Source organism: Diadema setosum, chromosome 22 (genome assembly GCF_964275005.1).
Source record: "Diadema setosum chromosome 22, eeDiaSeto1, whole genome shotgun sequence".
Classification (NCBI taxonomy): Eukaryota; Metazoa; Echinodermata; class Echinoidea; order Diadematoida; family Diadematidae; genus Diadema; species Diadema setosum.
The window spans coordinates 26,839,734-26,853,236 of record NC_092706.1 but is presented as its reverse complement, the minus strand read 5'-3'; the positions used below and the strand labels follow the sequence as shown (position 1 = coordinate 26,853,236).

At 41.1% G+C, this 13,503-nt stretch overlaps 1 protein-coding gene across 1 annotated transcript in view; it reads left to right on the top strand.

Annotated features, from left to right (window-relative positions):
• The window catches only part of LOC140245365 (dynein axonemal heavy chain 7-like), a 129,723-nt gene that overhangs the window by 95,274 nt on the left and 20,946 nt on the right, over window positions 1-13,503 (top strand). The window contains exons 58-66 of the mRNA XM_072324942.1: window positions 2,312-2,503; window positions 4,684-4,817; window positions 6,302-6,574; window positions 7,216-7,354; window positions 8,563-8,808; window positions 9,609-9,701; window positions 10,172-10,348; window positions 11,226-11,387; window positions 12,714-12,914. Coding sequence (XP_072181043.1) covers window positions 2,312-2,503; window positions 4,684-4,817; window positions 6,302-6,574; window positions 7,216-7,354; window positions 8,563-8,808; window positions 9,609-9,701; window positions 10,172-10,348; window positions 11,226-11,387; window positions 12,714-12,914 — 1,617 coding nt within the window. The remainder of the gene's footprint in view (window positions 1-2,311; window positions 2,504-4,683; window positions 4,818-6,301; window positions 6,575-7,215; window positions 7,355-8,562; window positions 8,809-9,608; window positions 9,702-10,171; window positions 10,349-11,225; window positions 11,388-12,713; window positions 12,915-13,503) is intronic.

Sequence of the window (13,503 nt, the reverse complement as noted above, 5' to 3'; positions counted from 1 at the left end):
ATGCCCGGAGGAACGTCTTTCCCTGGATATTACACGTAACATGTTCATTTAAGGCCGTGTCACACCAGCCTTGCGTGCGACTTCCGAAGAACATTTTTGCTATCCGGAGGTCCCCGCAAATGACCCGCACATGACAGTACCTAGCATGTATCTCAAAAGTAGTTACCCGGAGGTGCGTACGCTGGCTCTATTTACCCGCTGCCAAAAAGGCCCTGTCACACCAGCTAAGCGGGCTTATTGCGTATGGGGATTTTTCAGCACGCAGAATAATTTCTGCGGCCGGAAAAGGTTTAGAGCGAGTTTGGCGTGGGTATTACATGATAAACGCGTGATACCTAAGTCCTTCTTGCGTGTATTCCGTTGAACTGCATGTTAGGCGCGTGGGTGTCACGTGATAGCTTCATGATAGCTTCTTTTATGTCGTTTACGGGCGACATACGGGCACTGCGAAGTACCTGCGCCACAACTGCGTGTTATCTGCGTACTAGTCGCCTGCGAGGTGAGTGCTAGTCTGAACAATAGGCTGGTTCGAGTGGATGGGCAAACAATCATTTGTCAACTAGCTTTCAAGAAGTGAAGATGCCCCGTAGACGGAAAGTGCACAAGGGCAGAGAACGTCCAGTGGACGGACAGCCACAAAGCCCGGAAGATTCACAGCAAATGCATCAAATTGCTGCTGAAGTCCATTCGGCGGATGAAGTCCTGTCCGAAAGGGACCAGGTAGTCCTCGACGCCACAATGGACGGAGGACAAAGAAGAGAATGAGCCCACAAATGGCACGCACTCCCTTCACATAGGCATAGATCAGCGGGCAACTTACCTACTTCAAGTGGGTCAAATGCCTGTGAATTGCGGCGGCTACGGCCCTCCTACGGGTATTCTGCGTGGAACTCTTCGGGCAATCCTCGCGACTCATCCGGAAATAGTTTTGTCATGCTCAAAACTTTGCTGCGGGAAAATTGGACTAGCGTGCGCACCTTCGGGCAACTAAGGACGAGATAAGTGCTAGGTACTGTCAAGTTCGGGCCAATTGCGGAGAGCTCCGGGTAGCAAATTTGTTTCCCCGCAAGTCAAGCCGCAAAACTTCCCCCCCAGATACGGTATGACAAGGTCTTGAGCATGCTCAAAATTTGTTCCGGAAGAGTCACGGGAGTTGCCCGTAGAGGTACGCGCAGAACACAAGTAGGAAACCCTTACCGGTAGCACCTCACAGGCAACAGTTACTCCAAAGCAGGTACTTCGCAATCCCCGTAAGTCGCTCGTAATAGAAAATTGATCGGTTTCAAAGCTCTCACGCGAGTCACACGGAACGCACGCAAGTAGAAGCTAAGTAGCACGCGTCTAGTAAGTAAGAAACAAGTGCGAAAATTGCAAACATTCTTGTCCGCCCGCGGAAAATCTTCTACGTGCTTTAAACTACCTCCTCGCCACAAGCCCGCGTAGCTTGCCAGGACAGGTGTGACACCGCCTTAAGCTATCATTAAGTTGTTTCACAAGGACCACCCCCCCCCCCCCAAAAAAAAAAAAAAAAAAAATGCGAGTAAACTTGAGAGGCAAAAACCTGGTTTGGTCAGAAAAATCGAAAAGAATCGTGGATCAAATCATTTTGTGATAGACTACTTCCATATCTACTATAGATCTACAACAGTGGTTGTATACGTGTCAGTTGTAGTACTGTAACTGAAGGTTTTGCGCCGATATGGAATCTTTATTTCACTTGCTTATGAGAATTTCTGCGCGTGAATTTGTTTGTCGCAAGACGCAGTGTAATGAGAACAGACACTATATTTATAGTCTGACTTAGATTATCCAGTCATCTGTTATCCAGACTTCTATTTCATCTGGACGTGATCGTAGTGATCACGCAGTGAAGACGGGGGGGGGGGGGGGGGGGGAAGTGATTTTAGACCCACTTAAAACTCTTACAAAACTCATACGATTTTCCTGTAGTATTCTCAAAAGAAACATATTTATATGAATCATGAATTACGCTATTTCAATTTTGATTTTAAAAAATGACAATAATTCTTAATAGGCTTAGGCGTGGATTACAGCACTTTTGCAGTGAACGCCACCTGTCTAGCTACCACTGCATCTGCAGCTACATGTACGTAAATATCGTTTATCCCATTTCCGATAAAATCGCCTATCTAGACTGGTGCCGGTCCCGACATGGCCGGATAATAGTGGTCGGACTGTACTTGCTGCAGAAGTTTTAAAACACTACTGTGTAAGCGTGAACCATTTCTGTCCGCGCTCGTAATTAACCCTTTCTTCTATTTCCCATCTCCTTCCCCGCTGGGCGCGTCAGGTTCTCCTGGAGAACGTGGCCGAGGAGCTAGACCCCATCCTGGAGCCGCTTCTGCTGAAGCAGACCTTCAAGTCCGGGGGAGCTATCTGCATCCGCCTGGGTGACAGCACCATCGAGTACTCGCACGACTTCCGCTTCTACATCACCACCAAGCTGAGGAACCCGCACTACCTGCCCGAAACTTCCGTGAAGGTAAGAGCGCAGCGCAGCGATCATTGCAATGCGACAGAGATTACATATCGTTTGGTAGACAGTTGCGGTCTATCACGCAACTACCCGAGGAACCTTAGAGAAGCACTTTCCATAATTTCAAAAACATGCATATCTGTTTTCCGATTTTCAGTGAGGCATGAATACATTTTACTTTCACTGTACCCTTCATATTCTATTGGCTCTTCAACTGTCATTTTCTTTAAAAATAAAAATAAAACAGAAAGTTGCTTACTTAAAAATAATTTAATTCATTCTTTTTTTATTATAGACGTAAAATTATGACATCACATTGTTTACTGACGAGCTAAGACATGTTCTATATCTGGATATGTTTTTCTCATTTATTTATGCCTCCGCCACGAAGTGGTGCCGGAGGCATTACTTAAGTATGATTTCGGGTTGTCCGTCCGTCTTTCCGTCCTTCCGTCTGTAATCAATTTTGTGGACAGCGTAACTAAAAAACAGTTTGAGGTACCCTAGTGAAAATTGGCATGTACATGTATATATGAGTGGATGAAGTTGTGCCTTTCAAGTTTTGGGGTGCACATACTTCAGGTCAAAGGTCAAAAGGTCAAAGTCAAATGCTCAAAATTTCACTATTTCCCACATACATGTGTATCTACGCAATGCCGGAAGGTATTTTCTTGAAACTTAAAACTTGGTAAATAATACATGTACTACTAAATAAAGATTCTCCAGAGAGAGCTTTGGGTCACGAGGTCAATGGTTAAAGGTCAAAGGTCAAGTGCAAATGTTAAAATTTCACTTTTTTTCTCCATATTTGGCCAATGGTTCAAGGTATCTTCATAGAATGTAGTACATATGCATGTACTGACTGGCAGTGATTATCTAGGGAATTGGGGGTCATACGTTGTAGGTTATGGGTCAAACATAAAGGTCAACTCCTCTCAAAATTTCACTTTTTCCCTCGTATTTATGCAATGCCTGCAGGATTTTTCTTGAAACTTAATATATACATGTATTGCCTAATAGAGATTCTCTGGGAAGTTTCTTGCCAAAAGGTCAAAGGTCAAAGGTCAAGTGAAAGTGCTACATCATAAATTTCGCTTCTTCCTCCATATCTTGAAAGTAACTCAAAGTATCCTCATGAAACTTAGTACATATTTATGCATTTCTACCTGACAGTGATTCTCTTGAAAATTTTTGGGTCATAGGGTCAAGGGTCAAAGGCCGGGTTAAAATGCTTAAATTTTACTATTTAACATAGAAGTTATACTTTTCTCCATACCTTGAAAATTACTCAATTCATAAACTTATAAAAGGGTCAAAAGTCAAGTAAAAATCCTCAAATCCCCTGATACCTGCACTCTTGGACAGTATAGCCATTCATCCAATTAAACCTAGTTCAAGGAAAGTGAACATTCAACACATTTGCGACAAACCTGTCATTTTAGTATTTTGCCAATTATGTGAAACCGTTGTACTATAGACCTATTGGGAGAACCATGCATTATTGCGGAGGCATACCAGTCACCAGAGCGACATTTCTAGTTTTGATGTAATATATTTACTATATATCTCTTTTTTTTTCGCCCAAAGACTTGCGCAATGCTGTCGTGTGTGTGTGTGTGTAAGTTTTTAAAAATCTTTTGTGTTTGTGGTTTTATGGCGTGTCAGGACTGTTTTGTGAATTAGATTTTGAAACAAACGATTGAAAAGATCGAGTGCTAGGGTACTTCACCAACGTTAACGGAGAGTTCATGGCATTAAATGCATAAAATAAGACGTCACATCATTGTCCATGAATGGTGTAATTGTCTGCGAATTAAATTTTGAAACCGATTATTGAAAAGATTGAGCACTGGGGCACTTGACGGCGGTATCATAAAGAGAGAGTTCACTGCAATAAATGCCTAATGTAGAATAGGATGTCGTATTGTCGTCCTTCACTTAATGGATGTGTGGATGGGTTTACCGCTACTACTGTCACTGCCTGGAAAATTGAATGAGGTGTTCAATTTGCAAGAAGTATTGATTGATACAGTGCTCTTGACTTACTGATCAAAGATAGCCCCTCTGCGGCGGTCATCTTTATAGTCCAAAATTCAAACAAAGCAAAACTAATAGAATGATATAATTCACCATACATTGTATAATATATTGATATAATTGTTTTCTCTGTCCGCTGTGATGGATAGGTAACTCTCTTGAACTTCATGATCACGCCCGAGGGGCTGGAGGACCAGCTGCTGGGCATCGTGGTTGCTAAGGAACGGCCAGAGCTGGAAGAGGAGAGGAATGCCCTGATCATCCAGAGCGCCGACAACAAAAGGTAAGAATGGGCGGCTGAAAGGCTCTAGGTACATAGGAGGAATGATGAAATCATAATTAGGTTTGGACCGAAGTCTGCTCTGTGAATTATGGAGGAAAGTGGATGAACAAAGAGAGATGGTTTTTCTTTCGTTTGAATTCTATGGAGTCTGATCTTGTAATTGATTAGTAAGTATGAATTATTAAGTGATCATATCATGGTAATGTAAATGTGATTGCTGTCTATTGTCACATGTAATTTCCTCTCTTTGTTTGCATCATCTTTTATCTTGTAATTAATTAGTAATTATGAATGATTAATTGATCATATAATGATACATTTGATTGCTGTCTATCATCACATGTTTATTTCCTCTCTTCTTTTTTTTTTCTTTTGCATCATCTTCCCTTTTCTCAATCAGTTTTAAAAATGTCTAGTATGTCCCCATTTTTTGCCTTGCCATAATCATATAAGTAGTGTATTGAATTTGTGTGTTTGTATTATTCTGCCAAGAGTGGACATTATTATTTTTTTTTTTTTCCGGGGGGCGGGGGGAGGGGGGATATACCTCCATATTTCAGGAAGGATGTTATTCCTGCATTTTCCGCAAGTATTACCAAATCTTTTTCAACAAAATATTGCCATGAAATATCAGCAGGGAAAACCCAATTGTAATAAAGGATATAAATGACAATTATCAATTTCAAACAAAAATATAAACATAAACTTGTCTCATGCTTGCTCTATAGAAAAATTTGAGTATAAGTATATATAGAACAGAAAGTAAATGCAGATGGCTTCCATATTAAGCATAACTTGAAATAAAAAAGAAAAGTGCTAAGATTGTGACATAAGGACTTTTCTTGTACCTTATGAATAATCACATTGAAAGATTAGGCCGAAATTACTCCATATCATTTTTTCTTAGGAAAAGTTTTTACTTCCTCACAGGTATGAGAAAATAGCCTTTTCTCATATTCACCAAAATTTATCTTACATACAGCCTCAAGTATATTTTTGTTTTTGTGTTAAAGTACAACATAATTCATTTTCCATTCATGCGTGATGACATTTCCATTCCATGACAGTTTGGTTTGAGTGATTATTCCTTGCATTATAATCATGTGGTAAAGAAAGTGTAATAATGTAAATGGTATGGAAACCCTTCTCTCCCTCATAAGACCTTGAGACGAGATGGTGATAATCAGCAGCATTTCATATCTGTCACACTGAACAATAATCAAGCTAACCAAACATCACCAAACATCATAAAGCTAACCAAACATTTGATGGAATTGGCAAGAACCTACTTTATTCCCCGAGCACCATGTGTGCAGTCTCTCTCTCTCTCTTTCCAGAAACTCTTCTATCCGCGGGCATTTCTTGGAACCAATTCATGAATAACATTAATTTGCATAAAGATACGTATTCATGCCACCACCCGTGATGTAATGCGCTTGTTGCATTGAGGTATACACAATCACTTCGTCCTCCCACACCTCCAGGCAACTGAAGGAGATTGAGGACAAGATCCTGGAGGTCCTCTCCAGCTCGGAGGGCAACATCCTGGAGGACGAGACGGCCATCAAGGTGCTGTCGTCCTCCAAGGTCCTTGCCAACGAGATCTCGGAGAAGCAGGCCATAGCCGAGGAGACGGAGAAAATGATCAACAAGACCCGTCTGGGCTACAAGCCCATCGCCACCCACTCCAGCATCCTCTTCTTCACCATCGCCGACCTGGCAAACATCGAGCCCATGTACCAGTACTCCCTGACATGGTAAGGCAGCTGGGAATCCCTCCTGACCTCCTCTTCGTAGATGATGATGATGGTGATGATGGTGATGATGGTGATGATGATGATGATGATGATGATGGTGATGATGGTGATGATGGTGATGATGGTGATGATGGTGATGATGATGGTGATGATTATAGTGGTGGTAGTGGTTCTGATGATGATGGTGGTGGTGGAGATGATTATTGTAATGCTAACAATGTCGGTTATTCTAATGGTAATGACGATGATTTTTATGATGGGGATAGTGACAGTAACTGTAATGACAATGATAATTATGATGGTGATGATAGTGATACTGATAATAGAGGATGATGATGATGGTAATAGTGATGGTAGAGGTGGTGGTAATGATGCTGATGATGTTGATGATGTTGAGGGTGGTGGTGGTGGTGATGACAGTGATGTTAAAATTATGATTATGGCAGCAATGATAGTCTTTAGTGATGTTATTAATGATCATATGATAATGATGATGGTAAAGTTGACTCTGGAGGCCGAATATATTAAAAAAACAATGAAATCTTACCTTGGTTCAAGTCTGTGTGATGCATTGCCACAAGCATCATGGCAAACCGGGGGCGCACATTAATGTGTCTGTTTTTATTCATTTACGCATGCAGGTTCGTCAACTTGTTCATCAACGCCATCGAAAACTCAGAGAAATCTGAGGACCTGGAGAAGCGTCTGGAGAACCTGAGGAACTACTTCACTTACTCTCTCTACTGCAACATCTGCCGTTCACTCTTTGAGAAGGATAAGGTTAGTTGTCCTGTTAGTTACTTGGATTATCATAAAGAGGAATGAAAGGTAAATTTGCTATACATAAGGGTTGAGTCAATGCATCAACAATAGTAGCCTTTTGTCAAGGCCCTCTCGCTGTAATGGGCGAGCGAAGCGAGCCCAGCCGAGCGCGCCAGCGCGAGGGCCTTTTGAGATCTGCTTCACACATTATTATTCATGACACGTGAACCCTTCTGAATACTCATTTTAATGGCATCCGGTCAACCAATGGAATGGCGCGCTCCCTGCATCCTCAGCCTTGGTGGTCATGCCTGTTCGCATGCATCACTGACCACCCGAGGAGGTCTGCCACGGAACTCTACACACTCTGTGTGTAGAGTTCTGTGAGAGTGTGTAGAGTTCTGTGAGGTCTGCGGCAGCGGCGTGCATTCGCTCTATTCAAATCGGGTTCGAGCAGACAGACACGCTGATTGGACCCCGACTTTTGCTCCCGAAATCGGGGAGCAAAAGTCGGTAATTCAAAGGGCTAACAAAAGGATGCGAAGCAGATCTCAAAAGGCCCTCGCGCAACCCCACTCAGCTGGGCTCTCTTCACCATACAGCGAGAGGGCCTTGACAAAAGGCTACAACAATAGTGGAACACATCAGCAAAGTTTACTCTTACAAGAGAATCCCTGTTGAATAAAGCTGAACAATAGCAATGATCCCAGGTAAGTTTCACCTCATCTCTTTAAGGGATGGTATAGCACTGGTTGAGATGAGGATTCAGCTTCTATCTTTTTGTGAGACACTGAGAAACCACTATGAAAAGTTAAAGAACATGTATGTACAATTCTAAGAGGAATTCAAAGTTTGTTTGATAAAATCCGGTCTCAGATGCCTGAGATATTAAAAAATAATGTGAAACAAAATCAATCTTGATAAAAGGTGGTCCACCTTATATTATGATTGCTCTGTTTTGGATATATCAGCCATTTCAAAACCAATTTTCATCAAATAAACTTTGGATTCCTCATAGAATTCCTTTCAGAATTATATGCTCTCTCATATTTTGTAAGAGGTTTCTCATATCTCACACTAAAAAGTCGGAAACCTGAAGCTCCTCTTCAACCAATACTATACCAGCCCTTTCAATCGTCCTCCCAAGAGATCAAGAAAATGTGTTCTTACGTCGAAGTAACTGCATCAAGATACCTTTATTTCTTTCCCTCCACCTTCCCCGACAGCTCCTGTTCTCTTTCATCTTGTGTGCAAACCTCCTGAAGCACACTGGGGAGGTGCAGGAGTCCGAATGGCGATTCCTCCTGACGGGCGGGGTTGGTCTCGACAACCCCCACTCCAACCCCACCTCCTGGCTCCCCTCATCCTCCTGGGACGAGATCTGCCGTGTCGACGAGATGCCAAACTTCACGGGCATCAGGAAGAAGTTCCCCGCCCAGAAGGAAGGCTGGAAGGCACTCTATGATAGCAGTGTAAGTACAGTATGTGCAATGAAATGTGTCCACTTACCTTGCTATAAGTGTATAATGGCAGTGTACGTGTGTGATGAAATGTGTCCATGTACCATGTGTGGGATGATTGCATATTAGAGGTTTTTAACAGCTGGGATCTCATCCAGTGAGTTGTATCATCTAGTAATGGTTTGTGGTTATTTAACTGTGACCACATGTAATGTGTCTAAAACACATTGCAGTGTCTGAAATGGTCTTAAGAATAGTGATCACAGTCTAGCGGCGAGATTATCTTGAATTTGTTTCTTCTTCAATAGAAGTTGAAGAGGTTGTGTCTGGAAATTCTTATTTAATTGTAAGCGAGCATACATTGAGTGTTATTATGCTCATTGTCATGATTTGTGATGATGATCATAGGATTAAAAGTGGAATACATGTATAAATGGAATGCATGAAAATCCATGTAAGGATTATTCAGTGGTTACACTCCCTTGTTGGGAACAGTCTTTCTTTGTTTTCGCATTGTCATACTAGTTACTTGGCAGGCTGCCGGTTTAAACTTCAATCATTTCGTGATAAGTATTCAAGGTATATTTTTATTTTCATGTTGTACAAAGTAGATCTGGCTTACCATGAACAGCACTCTCATTTCAAGTTTAGTAGATTTAGTTGTACACGGAAGTCACATGATTACCTACTTTTTACTGATGCTGACATTTTCAAAGCAGTTGGTGACATGAAAACTTGTCGCTTAAAATGTCGATTGATAGATTCATAGCAAGCTTGATTAATCTCTTACTCTCTATCCCCTCAAATCACAGGAGCCGCAAAATGAGAAGCTGCCCGGAGACTGGAACGAAAGCCTTGGCCTCTTCCAAAAATTAATCATCGTCAGATGTCTCAGACCTGACAAGGTGAATGGACTAAATTTCCCCATCAATGATGAATGTTGTCCTGACATGAAACATAACATGAAATGATGTACAATGTATCCACCTTTTCATGATAAGTGATTCTCATATACATCTTTTTCTTTTTCTTCTTCTTATTTTTTCACTGGAGTGTAGCTGAAACTGTAATTAGTGTGCACATGGTACTGCTAATCAATAACTCTGTATCCAGAAAATGTGTCATGAGCACAGGATTCAAACACTTTAAAAAAAAGTGACAACGTCTTGTAACCTGTGATTTTGTGTGCAATTCACTTCTGACATGGCTGATGTAATGACAGTGAAGTTAAGACCTGTTTTTCCCGAGTTCTGAGCTATTATTAAACAACAACGAAAACTAACTTTGAAGATGATGTCCATATTCTCGTTGGATACATGATAACATAGTAACATATTAATTGTTTCAGTTTCCTGGTTTCCTTCAACCTTTGTAGGTTGTCCCCGCCGTGCAAGACTTTGTGACCCAGAAGCTCGGCAGGAAGTTCATCGAACCTCCGCCCTTTGACCTGGGCAAGGCATTCAATGACAGCCACTGCTGCGCCCCACTCATCTTCATCCTCTCGCCGGGAAGTGACCCCACGGCTGCCCTGCTCAAGTTTGCTGACGATCAGGTACGTGTAGCTCCGACTTAGGGCAATATCTCTCTTCTCTCTCACCCGCTATTTCTGTCTCTATCTCTCCTTTTACATGTATGTCTGCTTTCTATTTCTCTTGCTTTCCCTTTCTTTACGTGTATATCTCTCCATCTCTGTTTTCTCTCTCTTACGTCTGTCAGACTCTGAAGAGAAAGTCATTCATCTCTGCCCGGAAGCTACTACATGTACCTCTAAATATAATGGGTCGAATAAAGGCAGAGCAGATGAGTGATAGTTTGTGTAAAATCATGAGAGAGGATCAAGAAAACTTCCTATAACAGTAAAATCTGTTTTGCGTGCCATTGTTAAGTCATCTACATCCTTGTACTAGTGTCTTAATCATTTGCTTTAAAAGTTGGCAATGCTTACAAAAGATTCCACACTTATTATGATGCCAACAGAATGCTGTTTTCTTGCACGTGTTTGAGGAATCAAATCCAACAATTAATAATGACAACACAATTTTATATTTTTGGGATTTTTTTTTTGGGGGGGGGGGAGGAGAGGGGAGTCAGTAGATTTGTCAAATATCTTTCTCATTGAGCCTCATCACTTAATAATTTATTACAAACATTCTACAGGAAATTTACTGAGGGCATTTCCTAAAACACAATTAAAGGCATTTTTCCTTCTTAGAGAAATTCACACTGCTGCCATTTAAATCTGTCAGCAAAGAGCATGTAAAATTTATTTTGCTTGAAGATTGTGGTTGACTAACATTGAATATTTGGGGGGAGGGGTTCTTGTCAGTTGATTTGAATGCAGTGTGATGTAGGCTCGCCTAAAGCACCTCAACTTACTAGTCATGTCCGACTGATGTTGAGTGGTGTATGGTTGTATATTTTGCTTTTAGGGCTTTGGAGGTAGCAAACTGAGCTCACTGTCCCTGGGCCAGGGCCAGGGCCCCATCGCCATGGGCATGATTGAGAAGGGTGTCAAGGAGGGCACCTGGGTCCTGCTCCAGAATTGCCACTTGGCCGTTTCCTGGATGACCACGCTGGAGAAGATTTGCGAGGTGAGCAGGCGGAGATGACCGCTAGGGAGTGTGGAAATGAAGTATTAACCCATTAGTAATGAACCACCCGAAACCGCCTGTTAAATTACTCCCTAAACTGCCCGAAACTTTTTTGTTTTTTTGTTTTTAGTTTTAAGCTTTATAATTTTTATTATTTTCATATAAAATACTGTAACATAATTATGTAACTTGAAAGAGGTCTAAGGTTAGCAAAAGTATGTCAGATCCAGAGCTGCCAACTACATGTAGTACTGATTTTCAGTAATTTCTACTGATATTGGAGAAGAATTATACTGAAGGTTACAAGCAAGTTCCCGATTTTAGAAATCATTGTCTGTGATATATTCTATTGCACTGTTAGAGATTACTGATTTTCACTCAAAAAAGGTGTAAATTACTGATTTTCATTCATCAAAGTCCTGAAAAGCTTTGACAAAAGTTGGCAGCTCTGTAGATCTATTTCTCTCACACACAAGTCTCATGGTAAAGTCTTGATAGGCTTTCAAGTAAACATAACTTGTAATAGACAAAAACAGACATGCAGTGATCTATTTTTGCATAATTTAGAAAGTTGTCAAAATGAGAGTAATATTGCTGTACCTTCCAGGGAGCAATAGGCCATTATGTACAGAATCATCAGTTACTGAAAGGTTAACATATGAAAGTATGTCAGCATTGTATGTTCCTCGCATGGCATTCCCTATGAGAAAAGCAGTAAGATGTAGAATGCCACCAAGGAGAGCAGCATGATTTGTGGAAATGAATTCGGCAATTCGCTCTTAATATTGTATCCTTCTTTTCATTGTTTATGTTTTTGGCACTGGGTTTCTTGTTAGAAAGTAGGAACAGCATATCACAGGGACATGACAGGCAAAATTGAGCATCTTTCTGCAATTGTAGGAAGATTTTTTTGTGACCGCAGCACCATTTTTAAAGATACATGTATGCTCAGATACAGCCGACTGAGAATGAACTATTACAGCCATACAACTTTTAGAAATGACTCAAAGTTATATGGAAGTTAAACTGATCGTATCCCCCTTTACACTGAAATTTCCAAAAAGAAATGAAATGGTAAGCCTTTTTTTTTTGCCTACATCTGGAGTTTGTAATCATATCAACAAGAGTCAAAGCACATTTATTTGTTTGATAAAAAAATTATACACTCAATTTAAGCTCAGATGAAAATTTTTTAATTGATCGTAGTTGACTTCTTAGTTGAAGGCTGTGAGATTCTGCTTCCTTTAAGGAAGACTTCATGTCAGCATTACATGTGAAGTAGCGAGACATTATTATTTTTTTTTTCTCCTCGTTCCACGACTCCAGGAGTTGAATCCCGAGGCTGTCCATCCGGACTTCCGCCTCTGGTTGACCAGCTACCCGTCCCCCCACTTCCCCGTGGCCGTGCTGCAGAACGGGGTCAAGATGACCAACGAGCCGCCGAAGGGTCTGCGCGCCAACATCATCCAGTCGTACCTCAGCGATCCCATCTCGGACCCGGAGTTCTTCGGGAGCGTCACCAAGGAGGTGAGACAAACAAACCTCTTCCTAAAATATCCAAAGCTTTTCGAGATACTGTAACTGCACGTTCTCATGTGTTTGCACTTTTTCAGGGTGAAAATGAAGACTTAAAAAAAAAGAACAAAAAAGGGATGTTGTTGTGTTCCTAAACCAAGGTCTTGCTGTAGTTTGTTGTGTACACTCTGCTGACTTTTGCTGCATTTAATTGTAATGAAATCCTTTGACTGATGCAGTCCTTGTTCTGGCAATTCTTTTTAATGCTTACTTTGTGGATGAGTCATGGAAATTGTTAATACACTGATGTCCTGGAATGTGCTCGTTGTACGTGTATATAAGCAGGCTTTCAACTAAATTTGTCACCAGTAATGGCCCGATATACAACGTACAACGTATGCAAGGGGAATTAAATTTGTAGCTCTTCCAATTTATTTATCGAAGGTCAGTCTAACAATGTACACTGTCTCTGGTAATTGATTTAGTAACACCGCAAAGAATCAATTACTGAAATGACATTGGAGAATAATGAATATTTCATCAAGCCAAGCTAAAAAAAAATAACAATAAGTTTTAAAAGAAAAAAAAACAAAGACAATAA